The following is a 22,013-nucleotide window of genomic DNA, read 5'->3' as shown; positions in this document are numbered from 1 at the left end:
CCTCCTCCTCCTCCTCCTCCTCCTCCTCCTCCAGCACCACTACCAACATCATCCTGCAGGAGGAAGCACTGAGTCAATAACAGCAGCCAGGAATGAATGTGCGCAAAACATGATAGGAGAATGGACTCCACATTTTAACTATGAACAAGGTAAATAGGGTTTGTAAATTTATTTGAAATGTAATCTTTGTGAATGGATTTCTTAGACTGTATTTTTTTTTTACACCAAGTAAGTTTGTATTTACGTATTAAGTATTTAATAATAAATAAGTAAATTAATATATACTTAATTTATTTTTGGTATTCACATGGAAATGTATTTAATTGTCTTTATAAAGTTCCACCAGGGGGGAACATAACCCTCTTACTTCACATCTGGCTTTTTACACTATGTGATTGGTTTTCACCTTCTACTTCCATTTCTATTTGTGTAAACTTTTAGTATACAAGTTTTAGAGTTGCCAGTGTTTCATTCTCTGCGTTCTCCAACATGAAATATTGATTTGATCATATTTCTTACTTAAAACCCGTTTCTGGTCTTTTGTGTGTGATTCATCAGGAAACGTTATTCCATATTTAAAAAGGCATTACATCAAAATGTAATAACTTGCTCAGCCTCTAAAAAGGCATTTCATTTCCAGGTGATGTCACCAAGACTGTAAAGAACGTTACCAGGAAGTGACTCATTATTTTGACTTCTGGACATTCTCTTATTGTGATCCTCCTGTCACTCATTGTCTCACCTTGGGCACTTTGCGGAGTTTGGCACCTGCCAGGGCAGCAGCGAGACCACCACCACCTGGTCCTTCTCCCTCACCACCACCTCCTCCAGAGAAGGGCAGAGGAGGAGCAGGTGGAGGTGGAGCTCCTCCTGAGGGAGGAGGTCCAGGTGGTGGGGGAGGTCCAGATGGAGGGGGCCCAGGGGGAGGTGGAGGTCCAGGGGGAGCCGGAGGGCCTCCAGGGGCCAAAGGTGGTGCTGGAGGAATGACTACAATAGAACAACAGCACAATTATGTTATTAAAATAGTTATCTCACAAATAAAGGTCGGTTTGACAAATAATTGGCAATTTAATAATAAAGCAGATAAAAAAAATGTAATGGGCATATTCAAATAATTGCATTGCTCACACAGCTAAACCATAGCGTTAACCGCTATGCCAAAGCTCTGAATTAAATCATACTCAAATTTAAATTGTTTATGGACATACTTTTATAACTACAGCACAGCTGTGAACTATTGCAAATAATGCTTTTACACATTATTTATTCTTTAGTAAATTCTACTCAAGAATGCAATTAGGTGTGATTATAAAGAACAAATCGCATCAGTGACAGCCCAGTATTTTTCGATTCATTTTTTCATAGGGATTTCAAAAAATATCAGTGAACCAAGCAGCTATATGCATAAACATTTTTTGTATCAATCATAAAAAAATCTTGGTTGATCTCTACTTGGAGAAGACTGCAATGATCTCATAAACCAAATACACAAAGTCTTGTCCGTTGAGGTAAAACACTTTCTACTGACCTGGAGCTGCTTGCCGTTCTCTTTCCTGTCGCTCTCTCTCTTGTCTCTCTCGCTCTAGCTGCTCCAACCTCTGCAGTTCCAATCTGCAGGAAAAAACATGAAGGCATTGCAATTATTTTGACATATTGCGATTTTAAATGAGATTTGCGAGTTGGTAAGGTAATAATTAAATCATAGAAACTGTCAAATTAAAATAATATCTAAATGAAACACTAAAAAAATATTAAATATTTAGTTTACCTGCATGTCATGTGACCAACCAACATCAAAGAATCATAAACATGCAAACGTGTTAAATTACTGAAAAACTTAAAGGTAGTACTTCAAGTATATAAGATCATAAAATAACAGGTGGTTTAAATGGACTAAATAACTGGAGAAATCTGGCATATGTCACCAGAGAGAAGTCTGATCCATTTCTGACATTCTGATAAAAAATTAAAAGGCCAGGAAAAAAAAAAAAAAAAAAGAGATGTATACATGGGCAAACTGTCCACATTAATACCCATGACGTGCATTTAGATATGGTGTAAATAAATGTTCATTTCATGCTAACTTTAAGTAATTCACTGCTGTTATGTACAACGAGTTCACACAGGCTTCTTGACTCACTTCAGGCTTCTTGAGTTGAAGTCCAAATCACTGAATTCAATAGAAATGATCTAGTCTTTGTCACTTGGCTGAAGTTTGCAGTAGATGTGGGATGGGATGGAGATTTGGTGGGTTTACATATTTTGAATCACTCTGAGACCGCTTAAATGAACCAGCAAACATAAAACATGACTTCAAACTTGAAACGTGCATACAAAAATGTTTTTTCATGTGTAGAAAAACACATGAGCAACATGAATACTCTCTGTAGCGACACTTACAGTACAAGACTGCAATGTCAAGCTTCATGTTAAGTCAAGCCTCTCCGAGAGCCATTCAAAACATTTCAGTCAAGTAAAGACATGTCAACCAGCTCCATGTAAAGTCTTTAGCAAGGTAACCATAACAACTAGACAGAGAGAGAGAGAGAGAGCGAGAGTTTAATTTTTTCGCCTGCAGTCTTGCAGGGAGAAAGAAGAGGAGAATGAGGCAGGGAAGAAGAAGATTTAAGTGTCAGGTTTTCATGTGTAGAAAAACACATGAGCAACATGAATACTCTCTGTAGCGACACTTACAGTACAAGACTGCAATGTCAAGTTTCATGTTAAGTCAAGCCTCTCCGAGAGCCATTCAAAACATTTCAGTCAAGTAAAGACATGTCAACCAGCTCCATGTAAAGTCTTTAGCAAGGTAACCACAACAACTAGACAGAGAGAGAGAGAGAGAGAGAGAGAGAGCGAGAGTTTAATTTTTTCGCCTGCAGTCTTGCAGGGAGAAAGAAGAGGAGAATGAGGCAGGGAAGAAGAAGATTTAAGTGTCAGAAGGCCTGACCCAGACTTCTGCCCCATCACTTCAGGGTCTCAAGGAAAGCTAAATACTTGAGCGTTAATACCAATAATCCCTTGAGAGTGTGTGCTTGTGTGTATGCGTCTGTAAATGAGGTCAAAGACTGACCAGGGAAACCATGACTTCAGGCAATTCACACGATACCACAGGAAGTGGACAAAAACTTCACTTCAAATAAAATCATTTTGTTACGTAAACCACTACAAATAACCCCTAGTTTGTACCTTCTCTGTTGTTCCAGCTCTTCTGGGGATGGTCCATTGGACACAGGTCGCGTGGGGTAACCTAAAATACAATGCAGTTGAAAAAGGTTGCATTGCTTTTTTTTTTATTATACATTAAAACATATGCTCTGTCAAAATGGTGTAAAAATGTGCATGTGCATTACCTCCGTCAGGCATGGAGTTGAGGACATCAAGTGCATGCATCATGCCACTGGCGAACAGCACTGCATCTTCTTTGTTGCCAAAATTCAGGCCCCACACCTGCCGAGCGTCCCGCCACTGATGGAAGTTTGGCGTGGCCTGATTATATTTTAATCCCTTTACAATTGGACAGTTCATCACAACCTGTTCAGAAGACACAAATGTCCAAATGTAAATCAAGTCGTACAACACACAAGTATGCAGTTTCTTTTTATGCAATTTGAGAAGTTCATTATTCTTTCTGACACCCATTTTGGTGTCCAGATCTATTATTATTATTTATTTTTTTAATGTAATTCATATATACTAATACTTTAATACGCCTCTTATGATGAACATATTTTCAGATTATGAATTTATTTACTTTATTTACTTTTGTGGTGCTTTTATGACAATAATATAATAAGCATTGTTTGGATTTATTTAATTATTTATTTACGTGGAAGCAATTAGATTTTAAAAAATACAACTAAGATTTGAAAAATGTTTCTCAAAACAATTTTATCAAAGTCAAGATGCATACTTGTGTTTAAAAGTGCAACTGAAAGAAAACAAAATACAGGGTTGTCAAGGTTTATTAAAAAAAATTACAAATAAATCTTAAAGACGGAATGCAAGTGTGAACAGGCCTTAAAGCCAAAGACAAACATAAGTTCAGCCACATGAAATAAACAAATTCACTTTTCTATTAAAGAATTGACTCTGCCATCATAAATAATGTATTAAATGATCTACATCATGGTGCTTTTCTCAGCAAATATGTGATTATTTACAGTTATTTAAATTTTTTAAAACCAATCTTAGAACACGTCTAAGAACTTGGCACACACGTTTTACACTAGACTTAGATTCACACATATTTGAATGTGCCAAAAGATTTTCTCCTACCCGCCCTTAAAGTACTTTAACCCCAAAGCTCAAACAGATTTGTAAACTTATTTGCCTATTCCAACAGAAACAAACATTTGTTGAACAGACTGTCCAGGAGGTGGCTGCACCTCTGCAGAACGCACGAGTTAGTGTGCGAGAGATCGAGTGTGTGTGTGAGCGTTCCCCTTAAGTGAGTGAATGTGCTGACACCTCATTTACTCTGTTTGTATTACAATCATGAATTCCACAAAGTAGAGCAGAGGAGAGAAAGAGAAGAGCGAGAAGAAGAAAATCCATCACATTTTCTGCCATCAAAAATACAGAGAAACTGTAAATACAGAACACTACACAGAAAGAGTTGTACAGAAAGAGACAAAAGTCACTCAGAAAAAGAGAAATGAGTTTGTGGAATCAGACAGATGGAGTGTGGAGAGGTAGAGTCATGGGAATGGGGGAGGAGGGTCTAACTGGCACGGGAAATGGTTTGGCTATCTTACAGGAAACAACATCTACTTTAGTAGTCATCTCTGGGGAGCATTCATGTCTGAGCGTATAGAGGGCGACAGCGCTGGGAGGGGAAGGGAGAACTCAAGACAGAAGGAATCAGGTGATGATGGACTGTAAAACTCAGAAACAAATTATATTGTGGCAGTTAGAGCAATACTTCTCCCCAAAAATGAGCTGACAGACATTTAAGTAGAATGTCCAGTCTACGGTTTTCTATACGATGCAAGTGGATGGATGCTGGGGATGTTGAGCTTCAAAAATGCCCAAAACAGAGACAGTAAAAAGTAATCCATATGATTTGTGCACTATATTCAAAGTCTTCTGAAGTTATGAAATAGCTTTGTTTGACAAACAGAACAAAATAAGTCAGTTTTCACTGAAAATGATATTGAAACATTATATAAACATTGCGTGGCAAATGCTCACCTAGGTTGCAGTTTTATTATTACACTTTAAAATGTTTATATAATTTAAAATGCCATTTATTCCTGTGATGAAAATCTGAATTTTCAGCATCATTACTCCAGTCTTCAGTGTAATATGCTGATTTGGTGATCAAGAAACATTTCTTCTTATTATGGAAACTCGAGCCGCGCTGAAGTCGCGTGAACAACAGACTTGACTTAACTTGGACACGAGTCTCATCAAAAACCCAAGTCATTGCCGATTATGTTCTCTTTTTAACAGCATCAAACACCATCTTTTTCTATTAATTCCATATCAATATGTGATGCAACAGCAAATGTCACAACAACTCTCTAAATACACCGAGCCAGCGTTACTTCAAACACGTGTGACGAATCTGATGGTGCGTGTTCATCACTAGGCCTGTCGCAATAATCAATATATTGATTTAATCGCGCAATATATGTACATGACCTCAATAATTTTTGGTGACGCAATATATCGCCCATTATATTTACTTAAAAATGCACTGTATGTCACCATGTTTAGTACATTCCACTTGCGCCAGTGTCTTTTGCAGCTTCTCGTACATAATGTGGTGTAGTCATGAGGTGCTAGTTCAAATTTTAAAAATGCTTCTACAAACCAAGTTTCATCTGCAGATATGTCCTTGTTTAGGGATCTTTGTGCATATGGACATCTGACTGCTAAGTAGGGATTGTGTTTTCAGCAATCGTGTGCACCCTTAAATTTACAGAGAAAATAAGCTCAGGGAAAAATCTGTAGCTGGAAAAATCGGCATACAAGTTCTTTGTGCATTTTTCTTTTTTTCTACTTGTTACTTTGGACTTTTGTTAGAAAATGTTTAGTTACTATTTATTCAAGTTTTATAAGGTATCTAATATTTGGATACTTAATTTCCATGATCTGTATATTCTTAAAAATTTAAAGTTTGTTGTCATTTGGAAGTGTGTGGCCTTCTCACATTATTATGCGGTTACATTGATTCAGTGACATAAAATGGTCTTTAAAATGACAATAATATCGCTTATCGCAATTATTTCTGGGGCAATATATCGCACAACAAAAAGTTGTTATCGTGACAGGCCTATTCATCACACATTGGAAATGTTGGGTTATATGAACAAACATATAGCATCTAACCTCGTGATAATCTTTGTGAAAAGGCTTCAATTTAAATGAATGAGCATACTCTGTTTGCGCTGTGCGTGTCAAAGCGAAGCGCACACTTTGCTCATGCGTTCAGCTCAGGATCCAGTGTTTTCGGTGTTTTCAGTAAACTCCATCTCTGCATGTGTTGTGAGTTTAACGTGCATTTGGGAATGTAACGGGCACCAGTTACAGATTATTTTCACATGCACAACTTTTTTTGTGGACAGATTATTACAGTATTTCATAAGAAAAAATCAGTGTAAGAAAATAAACAAATAGTAAACATGATTAAACTAAATAAATACTAATTTGATTATATTAAAAAAGTAACAACAAATACAATAAACTACATTTCTTTATTAAATAAAAATAAATAAGACTTACATAACTGAAAAGTTGATTCAAATAAAGAGTAAATGACAAATAATTAATTTATTATAAATGATTAAACATTGAATAATTAAAAAATACATTCAAATAATACACAGCCAAGTATAATAAGTTGAAAAAAGTTATAATGGAATAAAAACTAAGTACTTATCACACAATATACTGCACATATTTTTATTTTAATATTAATTGCTATCAGACCAAAACTGGGTATTTATTCATAGATGCAGTAGCTGGCACCTAAAAGACTGAAAACCCTTAAGATATGACACTGCATGCGATATCTGTAGTTTCCCACGGCTCTATTTAAGCAAACGGCAAAAACTATATAAAATTTATTTAAAACTTTATGGTAAAAATATATCGAAATAATCGGAATATCGCATAGGCCTGTCGCAATAATCAATATATTGATTTAATCGCGCAATATATGTACATGACCTCAATAATTTTTGGTGACGCAATATATCGCCCATTATATTTACTTAAAAATGCACTGTATGTCACCATGTTTAGTACATTCCACTTGCGCCAGTGTCTTTTGCAGCTTCTCGTACATAATGTGGTGTAGTCATGAGGTGCTAGTTCAAATTTTAAAAATGCTTCTACAAACCAAGTTTCATCTGCAGATATGTCCTTGTTTAGGGATCTTTGTGCATATGGACATCTGACTGCTAAGTAGGGATTGTGTTTTCAGCAATCGTGTGCACCCTTAAATTTACAGAGAAAATAAGCTCAGGGAAAAATCTGTAGCTGGAAAAATCTGCATACAAGTTCTTTGTGCATTTTTCTTTTTTTCTACTTGTTACTTTGGACTTTTGTTAGAAAATGTTTAGTTACTATTTATTCAAGTTTTTTAAGGTATCTAATATTTGGATACTTAATTTCCATGATCTGTATATTCTTAAAAATTAAAAGTTTGTTGTCATTTGGAAGTGTGTGGCCTTCTCGCATTATTATCCGGTTACATTGATTCAGTGACATAAAATGGTCTTTAAAATGACAATAATATCGCTTATCGCAATTATTTCTGGGGCAATATATCGCACAACAAAAAGTTGTTATCGTGACAGGCCTATTCATCACACATTGGAAATGTTGGGTTATATGAACAAACATATAGCATCTAACCTCGTGATAATCTTTGTGAAAAGGCTTCAATTTAAATGAATGAGCATACTCTGTTTGCGCTGTGCGTGTCAAAGCGAAGCGCACACTTTGCTCATGCGTTCAGCTCAGGATCCAGTGTTTTCGGTGTTTTCAGTAAACTCCATCTCTGCATGTGTTGTGAGTTTAACGTGCATTTGGGAATGTAACGGGCACCAGTTACAGATTATTTTCACATGCACAACTTTTTTTGTGGACAGATTATTACAGTATTTCATAATGGTGTAAGGGTACACGTATTCCGAAAATTTTCGGTAGCCTACGGGTCTGTCAACCTTTGGGTTACTTTGTTGAAAACATTTGTGCTGCTTTCATTTATTTATTTTTTTTCATGAATTGTTTTTATTTATTTTAAATAAAAATCTTTTGTCACATTACGATAACACTTTTAATCAATTTAATGCATCCTTGCTAAATAAAAGTTTTAATTTCTTTCGAAAAATTTACTTTGTTGTACTGTATTGCTTTTGAATGGTGTGTGTGTGTATATATATATATATATATATATATATATATATATATATATATATATATATATACACAAATTTCACAAATCACAATCACAAATTTTTTTATTTTTAAAAAATATATTACATTTTTTTGCATTTCTGCTCAGAGACTTGGATGGTAAGTAAAGAAAAACAGGAAATCATGGATATGAATTGTAATTTGGGGTTAAATGCACTTCTGGTGGAATTATATAAATGCAAGGGTTCTGATGGGGTCACTTGTATATGTAAATCAACTGTTGTACATCCCAGTCTGCAAGATGGGAAAAGCAGCGTAGATGTTCTGCTAAATTTCAAAAAGTTTGCATTCTTGAGGAAAAATAAAAAATGGGTCTGGAGTGACATGAGGGACAGTAAATGAATTATATTCATTTTTGGGTGAACTATCCCTTTGACATTATGAAAGAACACACAATATTAGACTGCAGTACGTGCTGCTGGACTTTAGCTGTGAAAAAATAATTCTTATTTAAGACAGTTGCAAACTATTTCAAACTGAGCTTGAGGCAAAGTTTGGAATGCTCTTTTTTCCAGTTACCCTGAATGTGTCAACACTCTGCAGTGTTACCTTCAATGAAAAATGGTTTGTTTGTCTGCAACCCCACGCTACATCTGGCTGAATGTAGTTTGTTTACCTGCTGGTCGGTCTGAATCTTGCGTCCCACCACTCTGAAGGCGTTATTGCTGGGGTTGTGGTAGATTTGGACCCTGCTGAAAGTTTGGGGACCCGTGCCTGCCGGGACCCACTTCTTATTGGTATCATCGTAGATCATCACAGTGGCCCGTGCCTGACAGATACTTGACTCACTGTGCATATGAAAGAGAGAGAGATGACATTAAATACATTTACAGTGTATAAATAAAACTGCTTTTCAAAACTGCACGATACGAGAGAAAAGTGAAAGAGAAACAGGCATTGGATACTGGGAAAAAAATGACTGAGGGGGAAGAGAGACTTGAGGCATAATGAACAAAGAAACAAGTGTGGTTAGAAATGTGTGAGGAAGGAGGAGAAGTCTGCCTGATCGAAACAAGCCCAGCAAGTACCAACAATGGGGGCAGACAAAGACAGGAAGTACTCAACATTCCTCTGCTCAGGAGAGAAAGCAGGTTCTAGAAACTTCAAAAACTGACAGCGTATCACATTCCCACACATAAACATGCAAACAGGGCCAGTTCTTAAAGGAACCGTTTGAATGGAAATTATGGTATTATGGCCATGTTTTGATGTATATGTGTGGCGCTTTCAGAATAGCGATTTGGGACAGCAAGAGGGCGAGTAGTGGTTGACCAATTTGGATTTTATGATGGCTGATGATGATTTCTTAGAGAGTAGGGTGGCCGATGACCGATATATAAAGCCAATATAGGCCTATATGATACCACGCTATTTAATTTACCCTCTGGTGCTGTTCCTTTTTGACAGAAAAATATTAACATTTTGGTGTTTTAGAAATTTTACTTCATCAGAATGGTGTGAAACTTGTGATTCAAAAAGGTTAAATGGTCCTGAAAAAAATAATCCCACTAGTACTGTTCATGGTCAAAAATTACCGCATTGGAAATTAATGGGAAGCTAATTTAATTTAGTGGAAACATTTGGTACTATGGCCAAACAAAATCTTACTGAAATTTTTGAGATCTCAACCTCAAATATGCAACATAACATGTTTTGATCTAGGACTTTGATTTTCACCCAGTTTACTTTTTTAGCTTTTTTTTTTTTTTGCACATTTAGTTAGGTTTCTGGCGTATCTGCTAGCTCGGAAAAGCTGAAAAGAATACACACAGCCAGTTTCTTATGGGCTGTCTGAGTCTGAAACTGTGTCATTCAGCGAGTTTCAATTTGCAACCGGTTTCTACGTAGATAGATATCTATCTGAATAAGACCACCTCCAAGCCATATACAGAGCCCAAGGCAGCAATTCACTTGTCTTGTGTCGACATGCCCCACGGAAGAGATGGGTGGGGTGAGCAGTAGCTCATTATCAAGAGACATGCACTGAAACGAGTCGCGGTGAACAGACCTGTTTTTGACAAGGTAAAAAGGAATTTTAAAGAGATAGTTCACCCAAAAATGAAAATTACCCCATGATTTACTTACCCTCCAGCCATCCTAGGTGTAAATGACTTTCTACTTTCAGACGAATACAATCGGAGTTATATTAAAAAATGTCCTGGCACTTCCAAGCTTTATAATGGCAGTGAATGGGTGGTAATATTCAATAGTCCAATAGAAGTCCAATAAACTACATCCATCTATCATAAAAAAATGACTCCACACAGCTCTGGTGGGTTAATAAAAGCCTCCTGAATTAAATTGACGCGTTTTTGTAAGAAAAAAAAGTATTTAAAACTTTATAAACCTTACATCTCTAGCTTCCGCTAACTGTCATATGCGCGTTCACGAGAAAGTCACATTCCAGTGGGACATAGGCGTAGCGTAAGCTCCAGTGAGAAGTGATGAATGCGGAAGCACAGAGAGAGCAAAACAACGAAGCAGAAGTACAAAAAGAGGATTTGTAAAGAAAAATGGCGGAGAACTTCAATATAAGCCAAGAGAAGCCTAGTTTTCCTTTGCTAAACAAAATAAACTTTGCTTCCTTTGCGCCTTTAAAAAAACCTTGGTTCTCGCGAGACTAGCATATTCTCACGTCCTATCGTGTACGAACGCATGACAGTTAGCGGAAGCTAAAAATAATGGTTTATAAAGTTTTAAATATGGATATTTTTCTTCCAAAAAGTGTCGTTTCACTTCAGGAGGCCTTTATTAACCTGCCGGAGCCGCGTGGGGCACTTCTTTATGATAGATGGACAGTTTATTGGACTACTGAATATTACCACCCATTCACTGCCATTATAAAGCTTGGAAGAGCCAGGACATTTTTAAATATAACTGATTGCATTTGTCTGAAAGAAGAAAGTCACATACACCTAGGATGGCTTGAGGGTGAGTAAATCATGGGGTCATTTTCATTTTTGGTTGAACTATCCCTTTAACCAAAGTATGTTACAGATATTTCTTGAAGACCCTAAAGAATCATACTAACTTATGAAAAATGGGCATCTGATGTCTCCTTTAGTTGGAAATGTCATTTTCAGGTCTATGCTCAAAAAGCGGTTAACAGGTAATAAATGGATCATAACTATTCCAGAAATATAATTTTTAAAAATATAGAATTTTTGTACTAGAATATAGTACATTCATTTTGCTAGATAAAAAAGGTCATTTTTGGCCACCACACAAGCAGCACCAGAGGGATAAACAAAGTAAATAACACATGCATAACAATTTCTGAAATTAAATAATTATTTTACATAACATTTACTAAAATAATTAGGAAACAATCATTTGAAAATGATAAAAAATAATAATAGATGTGTTTATTTTACAGAATTTTAACACAAAAAGCACTTCTTTTTTTTAACACTTACCAGCCAAACAGAAAAGCTTATTGCTTATTGGATGAAAATACTAATGATTTTCGACTATGGGGATATATCTGTCAACCATTAAAGGTAAAAAAAAAAAGAAGACAGTTAAAATTTTTAGCTGAACCAATCCTTTCAGAAATCCACTGATAATGAATGGAAAAAACACAGCTGGATTTGTCTGTCACAAATATATACAAACAAGGATATCATCAAGCAACGGCTGTGATGTTATACTGACATCATCTGACTCGTGATGTGTGCATGTGGCAGCACATTTGTGCATGGACTGTTTATAATGTCTCTGGAGAAACAGATCGGACACAAACAGGCGGTTCATCTTCAAACTCAAATGCTGCTGCTGCTGCACTGGCTCCTTGTTCACATTCTTCCATGCTTATTAAATTAAATATTTTTCACACAATTACTCAACTAAAGGCAGTTTTCTGGAGTATTCTGTATAGAGAAAGAAGACAATGAATAGAAGTTTATAGGAGTTCCATAAACTACAGACACGTTTGGTCCTGTAAACAGAGAATCAATCTAATATACTTTTCAAACTCTCATTAGCTTATTTAATTTGTCTTCTAGCAACAGTGGATATACATGCATCACAACAGAAATTTGTTATTGTAATTTTTTTTTTTGCTCATACTACAATGTCATTTTCATCATCTCATATTATGTGTTGTGTTTAATAGCATTGGTGTGGTGGAAATACATATTTTACGATTTTTGGAACAAAATCGCTGTTAGTTTCACTGCAAAATTTGACAAAATTACAGCTCAGCTGGAAATGACACACAATAAATAAATATTCAGCTTACACATTTTCTTTTTGTTTTCTTGTATTTCTTCACTGACAGTTCTGTTTAATTGGTAGCCAATTAAACTAACATTTGATAAAAGTTTATCTGGGCAAAACTGTTTGTCAAGAGGGAAATGACACAACAACAGAGAGACAGTTATTAATAAATAATAATAATAATAATAATAATAATAATAAAAATAAATGTTTCAAACATTAAAATATATTTGTTTATATTTTCTTACATTTAAAATGACTAAATATATGCAAAATGGATTTTCAAATTCAAGATCCAGCTACTGAGACCAGGGTAAAATAATACAATCTATTCATAAAAGGCATTAAAAAAATACAAAATAAATCTATAAACATTAACAGTATATTAAATATAAAAAAGGGAAAAAAAGGTTTTAATAAAATAAAAAATGCCTGTGACATAAAAGTGGCCAAAGCACTTATATTTAAAAGTATTTTCGTCATTCTCTCCCTCATGTTTTCCAAACTGTGATACAATCTTCTCTTCCTGTGACATCCCACAGATGCCACAGCCCACTTCCTGCTCCAAGAAATGCCGAATAAGGACTGACGCTATGGCCTGCCGAGTGGTTTGAACACACACACACACACACACTCCTCGTGCCCAGATGTTGATTGTTGTTGGAGGGGGAGCTTAGGTTAACCAGATGGAAGGAAAGACGGGATAACAGCAATCACACAAAGAACAGAGGATAAGTGAAGGAGGAGGGAGATCAGGATGAGCTTGGCTTAGACTCAGCCATACTGTTATGAGAAATAAATACATTTTTAATATGGGAAGGCCGAGCTGGAACTATGGACGAAACTGAGTGTGTGCAGTGAATTATTAATGAAGAGAAAGGCACGCACACACACTGTACATAAACAATTGCCCTCATGGACAGATAACGAATGCAACCTGTATGAAGTGTTCACGACAGTGACTAAATCCATCAAATTATGGATGAAACAAATCTAATATATTCACAACATGAACAGCATAATTCCCTCTGACCCAATGCAAAAACAGGCGTACAGAAAATGTACATTTTACGGTTGTGTCCTTCTCTGTAAATGTTAGAAAGTCACACAATAATTTGTATTTTGCATAAAATTCTCGAAAATTATTGATATTTCTATATAAATAAATATATTTTTTACATCAATCTAAATCTTATAATAGGCAGAAATAATTAAACATTCAATTATGGTAGATACGATAGATTACATTAAAAAATAAAAAAAATTTATAAAATAAAAGGTGTATTTTTAATTCAACCAATATTGGATGTTTAATTGTTTCTGTCTGTTTTAATTGGCAATTTTGCCTTTAGTTTAGGGTGACAATTTATTGTTCATCCTTAGTTGGTTAAATCATTTAAAAACAAGCTGGAATTTGTCTTGGAAACAGTCCCATGGCACATGCTCTATGAACACTCAAAGTAGTGACAAATCAGTATATCAGTAATCAGTATATACCATTTTTAAGTTTTAGTTATGCTTTCAGTAACCCACTTTGTGCAAAGTTTAAGTACACAGCTCTCTAGATATTATTGGCAATTTAAATAACATAAGACTGTCTCTACTTTAAAAATACATGACACTCCTCCATACAACCACAAATTGCAGTTTCCTAGTAATGAAGGAGTTAACAGGAAACTGCAGAGCACAGCTGAAGAAATGTCTGTATAAGGCTGTGCAGACAGCTGCCCTTGAACACTAACAAGTAGAGTCAAGCCCACTAATCTGTCTCAAACTCTCTCTCTCCTTCATCTCTCCCAAATATGTTCTGTTCCCTTCATTTCACTTGGTTCTCCAGCTCAACAATGACACAAAGGGGGAGGTTAAGGGCTGATGGTCACAGTGTAATTACAAGTGACTCACTGAGGATAAGATACGCAGACTGGCAGATGAGTGTTTGGACAAAAGAACAAAAGAATGTGAACTCAAGGGACTCGTGGGACTTGAAGGGTCTATCCCTCAGCAGAATGCGTCATGCTTTGGTGTTTAGATCAGCTGTCACGTCTTGCTTATACACTTTTAAATCTGTACAGGTTTTAAGTCAATTTCAATAAACAATTACTGAAACAATTATTGAATGGTATAAATACAATTAACAGCTGTGCTAAAACTATTTTAGCTTTTGGTAATATTTGATTTATAAGAGGAGGAGGTGTGAAAATTACCCACTGGCAAATTTTTAATATTAAACTAATATAAAAAAATTTTTTTTTAACTATATTTGCCATAAATAAATTTTAACCAAGTACTCAAGGGTGAAGAGGATGCATCCATCTATGTTAAAAATGGATTTCAAAATTGAAACTAAATTTCGATTGGTGTGAAATGTTTTGAAGTTGAAGGAAAAAATGAATGTCCTTTCTGCTGTCCTTTCCAAGTTTAAATTTAAAATTAGACCTGGAGAAAAAATATATATATTTCCATGGCTGAAATTCTAGATCTGCTTTTCCACTCATGTAAGTGATTTCTAATGTGTTCACGTTTGAATGGTCAGTGGCAAATTCTTTAAATATGAAAAGGTGCTTTGTGTCTGTGAGTCAGAACAGCCGGCATTGTAGTCTACTCTCCCAGGATCAGGAAACAGTCCTCCATAAAATGTGCTGCACACATCTGAATATTTGGGTTGAACGGTTCTGGAACAGTGTTGTAAATACAACTTAACCACTGATTTCTAGTTGTGTCCTCTTTTGGAAGTCCAAACAAAGTGGTTTCGCGTTCACAACGAAACACACAGCGTCTTCACGACATGGTGGCGGCAGTGGCAGCAACAATAAAGTTACGCCTTCTTTCCTTGCGTGCACATTTGGGCGGCGTTATGCAAATCTTCCCACATCGTGACGTAGACATGTGGGGGCGTGTTAGAACGAGCTGTTTTAGGCGTGGTTGACTCTTAACTTTTAACTTGACTCTTAACTAAAGTCTCAGCAACTTTAGGGATCTTATCTATGCACGAACAGCTTGCAACACTCCAAAGAGAAAGGAAAACTTGAAATCGCATTATATGACCCCTTTAAGACACAGCTTCCTCAACAATCAGTGAAAGCTCTTTGAAGCAGCGACAGAACAAACACATTCCTCCTCAATATTGTATTGATTCAAATTAGGGACAAATGAAGAAAATAATGCAGTATCTACTGAGGGAGTCAAGAATAGGGAATCAAGTACTACAACTTTTTCAAAATACCTAAAATAGCTAAAATAACAAAAAGAAAAGCCAAATGCTTTGCATTGTGTAAGGCCCTATGATTTCAGTGATGCGGAAAACACAGACGGAATCACGGAATTCAGTCTTAAAAATGGAATTTACTGTATAATGCGGAATGTCACGGAATTGGTCAAGGTTTGGATGAATTAATCAAAAGTAGTCATCACACTTAAATTAAATCACGATATGGACTAGTATCCATAAATATTAAGCCTCAAAAAGACTTTATATATGAATCCTGCATGTTCTGCCTGTCTCTGTGGAAAGAAGAGGAAATAAATTCATACAGGTTTGGAACAGCATGATGGGGAATAATTTTTTTTTTTGTAGTATATAAAGATAGGACTAATTATTATTTGCTTTTTGTCAAATCATTTTATCCTCCAGTGAGTCAAATGGACTTATCTAGACCTGGAAATCACAATTTTAACATTTAAAATAAAATGTCTAGGTTTCCATATCCAGGGGAATTTTTTTTGTGCTAATACAGTGCTATCAAATTTCTGTCTAGACATACTCTGAGAAATGAGATCTGTGCTAATAAAGACTAAATCATGGACTCCTTTACCACCAGGTCCATTAAACCCCATTACACTCTCCCTCTCTCTCTAGAAGTGTGTGTTTTAAATGGTTGTTCTCTGCAGAACAGCTGGTCATTATGATATCACCGCCTGTGCACATGGGTCTCATGCTGCGCCCCAATTCGCTGACTTATACTATTTAGTTTAATTTGATTTCCTACCGTATTGGAGAGAAATGAAGAGGCACGCTGATCTGCCAGTTGCGGGTCTTTCATGCTGATGTGTTTGCATAATGATGCATTTAAAAATTAATGACCAAACATATCGTTATAAAAGTTCATAATGTTGCTGCAGATGAAATATAATGCAGATAATATTAAATCCGGCGATCCACAGCGCGAAGTTGATGTATTTCCTCAACGACCAGCACGGATCAGCTCTAGGCATGACGAAGTGGATATCGTCCTCTTTTGGAAGGCCAAACAAAGTAGTTTCGCTTTCACAACATAACACACAGCGTCTTCTAAACAATGATGTCCACAAGAGAAAAATAAAAGCCACAAATAATTTAAGCTCCATTTCTTTTCCCAAACATATCTATCCTCTCAGATCGTTTAGTATTGTACTTGTCTGATTAAGCATCAGCAGGCCAACCAGAACCTGTGCCATACAGCTCTGCACAGGGTTCCCAACATCTTTTGACTAATGAATTTCCTTAATTTGTAGAATCAAATATTATTATTATTATTATCAGATTTTTTCAAATAAATATATGTAGATAAAATTTCACAACAATCAAATAATGAGTGTATCTTTATAAAACATTTTATACAATTTTAAAACAATTTCTCAAATGAGATATTTTATTGCAGAGTGTAACTAGAAAAACTATTTAGTCATATTTATAATTTTATGATGATTATAAATTATTATATTATTACTGTTGTTGTTGTTATTATTATTATTATATTAACAACTAATATAATTAATAACCAACAACACTAATATTCATAACATCTTCATAAGGGAGCCCTTAAAGTTTCTCTTTTGCTGATAACAGCAAGTTTATAAGCACTTCTTAAAATAAGTTTGGAAAGATGGTTGGCGATTTCTGTTGAATGACAAATTTCCACAAATCCCCTGCTCTTTTGTGCATGTTTAATAGATATTTGACTAACTTTATTGTACGTTCAGCTACCAATAGTGCTGTCAGTTGTGTTTCACACATTTTACCATATTAAAATCATTTCAGAAGAACCTCTTCCAAAATCGGCACATTAATGTGTTTAAAGAGAATTCAGTCCTGATAAACATAGCAAATGTAGAATACAGCCAATTCACATGACACAAAACAAGCAATGTGGTTATTCTGACTTAAACACCATCAAATATGTATCAAAGAATGTAAGATGGATGTTGCCAGCATTTAAAGCTAGAGGATTCTGTAAGCAACGTGTGGCAATTCATGCACCTAATCTTGTCTAAGGGCTGTTTCCTCAGTCATTCAAAAGCAATCGAGCTGGATAATGAACCAATAAGCAAGTGGCGAGGGCGTGACAGAGGCTTTGTAAGGAGGCCAGAAGCCCAGCTAAGCAGTGTGACTCTGGCTGGCAGAGCGCCAGACTCCTATCAGAACAGAGGCCAACGACAGAGCAAATACACACGCCACAGGGTGCACGGCGACCCCCACTACTGATCTAACATGTTAAACAGATCTCAAAGCACCTCTGAGACATCATATTACATTTGAATACAGAAAGAGAAGTGAGATTTTAATTATTATTATTATTATTATTATTATATAGTATGAAATCAGAAAAGATGGTAAAACATAAAACTATTTTATTATAATTTTTAAATATATTTTATATGATTATTACTATTAGTATGTATAAAAACAAATATACAAATGTGTGTGTATATATATATATATATATATATATATATATATATATATATATAAAAATATTAAACTATATGCAAATATACAAGTTGTTTAAAGGGGTCATATGATGCGATTTCATGTTTTCTTTTGCAAAGTTGCAAAGACTAAAGTCTCAAGCCCGAAGAGACATTCTTTATAAAAGTTAAGACTCGTCCACGCCCTCCTAAAACGCCTCGTTTAAACATGCACCCACATGTCTACGTCACAGTGTGGTAAGATTTGCATAATGCAAATGTTCATGCAAAGAAAGGCGGCGTAACTTTGATTCTCGCTGTAGTATTGTTGTTGCCGCCGCCATGTCGTGAAGACGCTTTGTTGTGAAAGCGTTTGTGTTTTGTTCACAAAAAAGCGTGTTTTGTTGTGAAAGCGAAACTACTTTGTTTGGTCTTTCAAAAGAGGACACAACTAGAAATCAGTGGTTAAGTTGTATTTACAACACTGTTCCAGAACACTTCAAGCCAAATATTCAGATGTGTGCAGAGCATTTTACGGAGGACGAGGACTGTTTCCTGGGAGAGTAGCCTACAATGCCGGTGTTCCAGTGAATTTAGTTCCCCTGTTTCCCCTTCGGCACGCATGCTGACCCTATACAGTCTATGATGCTGACAAATAATGCTGACTCACAGTCTGTAAGTATGTTTTCATATTTAAAGGATTTGCCACTGACGATTCAAACGTGAGTTTTGAGCGGTGTAGAGTAGTGCTTGTTGTTTGTCATTTCTCCGATCACAAATGCAGACATGGTTTTATGTTTAGGTGGCGCGATGCAACGCAACACGCAAATAGACAGTATAAGTCATTATAATCAGTAATTATGTCCCCACTGGATGCAACAAATGCCTCGTTTATAATGGGTTTTATTGGTTTTGTCTCGTCGCACCGGGACACGGCATCACAGTATGGTAAGCGGAGTAACATTTCCGTCACACGCTTGAGGTATTCGGCCAATCACAACGCACTGGATAGCTGGCCAATCAGAGCACATCTCGCTTTTCAGAACGATGAGCTTTGTAAAAATAGACGTGTTTCAGAAAGGCGGGGCATAGAGGAGAAACAATAATGTACAGTATGTGGAAAATAATGTGTTTTTTAACCTTAAAGGGACAGTTTACCCAAAAATGAAAATTCTGTCATTAATTACTCACCCTAATGTTGTTCCAAACACGTAAGACGTCCGTTCATCTTTGGAACACAAATTAAAATATTTTTGATGGAATCTGACAGCTCTCTGACCCTCCTATAGACAGCAAGGGTACTACCACAAACAACTTTCAGAAACGTAGCAAGGAGATCGCTAAAATAATCCATGTGACATCAGGGGTTCAACCGTAATATTACGAAGCTACGAGAATACTTTTTGTGCACAAAAGAAAAAAAAAAACGACTGTTCAACAGTTAATCTCCTCCGCGTCACCTTAGCGCCATTTTGGAGAGTATCCACTGAATGCAAACAGCGTATGTTGTTCTGTGTCAGCCGCAATTTTGGTGCGATTCCCATTTCCAAGTCAACAGACTTATCTGACTCTTGCCTTTTTCTTCAGGATTATTGGTAGTGTAGCTCTTTACCAAAAATCAGAAATGTTTTTTTTTAATACATTAAAACTTAGTTTTTTGGGTTCTACAAAAGCATATATCTGCGTTGAACAGGGGCGGATTTAGTGAACTGGCAGGCTAAATATAGGAATGGGGCCCTATACATTTGCACACATTTTCCTAGATCAACCTTGAGGTTCCTTTTTTGTTGTGATGCTTGCTGCTGCACAATGGTGCCCCATAGTTGTGTCCAATGTTTCTACATTTTTGATGTACATGTTATAATGGCTTTCTTTCATGTTGTAGACCATGAAATAGCAACTGATTTACAGTTGAGGTACAGGTTTTCACAAAAACAAAATAAATTATAACATGATAAACCTCACAATTGAGCATTTAAACCAGGGGTGAGGCAGAAGTGTAAATTCTTATATTAATTTAAAACGGGGTTATGTGGGTGGATTTTTGCATTGATCTGAACAAAAACTACAGGCTGGATTATTGAAAATAATTGAAAATTGAACATTCATTCTCTGTCAGTAGGAGGCGATTTTGGAACGTCAGAAATATAGAATGAGAAAAGTGTGAAAAAATATGACGAGGAAAGTCCACTGATGAGTTACCAGCGTAAGCCTGTGTGCAAAGGCTGTCTAATTCTAAACTTTAAAACACATTTATTTTTAGTCATTTTAACTACAAATTGAAATAAAACTGAAGAAAATTATGAAAAGGCAATTATACATTTACACACCAAATATAAGGATTATATCAACCAAAAAACTGTGTATGTGTCCTCTACTTGGTTCCTTCTCATAAATGAGCAAGCGGCATTTAAAACAATTATAAACATATAATACACAGTTTCTCAATATTTAATTATAATATTTTCATCTCCTTCAAGCAGGATACACAAAAAGCATGTTCAAACAACCAAATGATAAGTGAGAGCAGAACGAATTTGTCGCACGTTTTAAAATCAACAAAATGGTAAAATACATATATCAAGAGCATGCTCACAGATGAGAACAAAACAGTGTTGGATGAAGTGGATTAGAGCCCTGCACGGGCCTCAAATATAGGACCAAGCCCGTCTTTTTTCCCCTTTTCTAAAAAAAAAAACCTATACTTCCGTTTCAGCTATTAAAATAGTTCAGTTTTGTATGTAATGAAAAAGTGATTACATTTCGTTTCGTTTTTTTTATAAAGTACATTTAGAAAAATGTTTGGAGCATTTTTTGTTCGTTAAATTAACGTTTTTTTTTTGTTGTTGTTATTTTAATTTTTTATTTTTTTAAGTAATGGCCAGCGGCAGACAGTGAATTGATCATAGCCTATATGTTTGATCAATTCAGCCTTCTCAAATCATCATGACTTGCCTAAAATAAAATCTATATATAAAACAGTTAAAGCATATCACAATGTTAGTTTAAATGTTTAACCTAGATAAATGTGCGCTGTTAGATGCATATCCAAGCGTTTGTGCTGAGAGTGGAAGCTGAAGCGCGTGCTCTGCAGGACATGGAGGTGCCAGCGCAATCACTTGCATTTTTTTCAGTGGAAACAACTTAACTCATAAAAGGTAAGAGTAATAAATCATTCTAAACTGTCAAGGGTATAGTTTTATTTGTGTGCACTCACAATATTAACAAAACGTTGTGCTTTTATAAAATAAAGAAAACAAACGCTTTCTGCCGTCTCGGTCTTGAACAGGAGCGTTTCATAATTATGAACCTAAACTCAGCGAATTGCCTCACAGACATGATAAAAAGTATATAGAAAGCTTTAAATTACTACTTTAAAACGAAATAATTCAAATTGAAAATAGAAACTCTTTCATTATGTAATCCGTGCATTTCTCTCTAAAGGCACATCCAATGACCATATATACCCATATGTATATACATATATCTCACCATAATTGATGGATGTCTAAAATATAAAAATAAGGAAAAGCCTAAAACAGGCCAGATTATAATTTGCGTTTTATTTTTTAATTCCGTCCAATTAAAAAATAAAACACAAATTATAATGGCATATATGTAAAACTTTGTATTATAATTGTAGCCTATAGCTGCTTATATTTTCAGATTTTTATGTTGCTCTGTTCTGAATACCTTAAAAT

The 22,013-nt window shown here is 35.5% G+C and overlaps 1 protein-coding gene across 3 annotated transcripts in view; it reads right to left on the bottom strand.

Moving 5' to 3' along the window:
- vaspb (vasodilator stimulated phosphoprotein b) overlaps positions 1–22,013 on the bottom strand; it is a 50,501-nt gene that overhangs the window by 12,303 nt on the left and 16,185 nt on the right. For 2 of the 3 annotated variants that reach the window (XM_016241399.1, XM_016241401.1), the window contains exons 1-6: positions 9,047–9,226; positions 3,354–3,534; positions 3,190–3,250; positions 1,529–1,611; positions 743–987; positions 11–53 (exon numbers count right to left, since the gene is read on the bottom strand). In XM_016241399.1, the coding sequence (XP_016096885.1) occupies positions 11–53; positions 743–987; positions 1,529–1,611; positions 3,190–3,250; positions 3,354–3,534; positions 9,047–9,226 (793 nt within the window). Of the gene's footprint in view, positions 1–10; positions 54–742; positions 988–1,528; positions 1,612–3,189; positions 3,251–3,353; positions 3,535–9,046; positions 9,227–22,013 lie in introns of those variants that run through there. The other variant, XM_016241400.1, reaches the window with a different exon arrangement.

The sequence above is a fragment of the Sinocyclocheilus grahami genome, unplaced genomic scaffold, assembly GCF_001515645.1.
Source record: "Sinocyclocheilus grahami isolate Dianchi unplaced genomic scaffold, SAMN03320097.WGS_v1.1 scaffold621.1, whole genome shotgun sequence".
In the NCBI taxonomy this organism is placed as follows: domain Eukaryota; kingdom Metazoa; phylum Chordata; class Actinopteri; order Cypriniformes; family Cyprinidae; genus Sinocyclocheilus; species Sinocyclocheilus grahami.
Note: the sequence above shows the minus strand (reverse complement) of the source record. Positions and strands in the feature narration are given on the sequence as shown.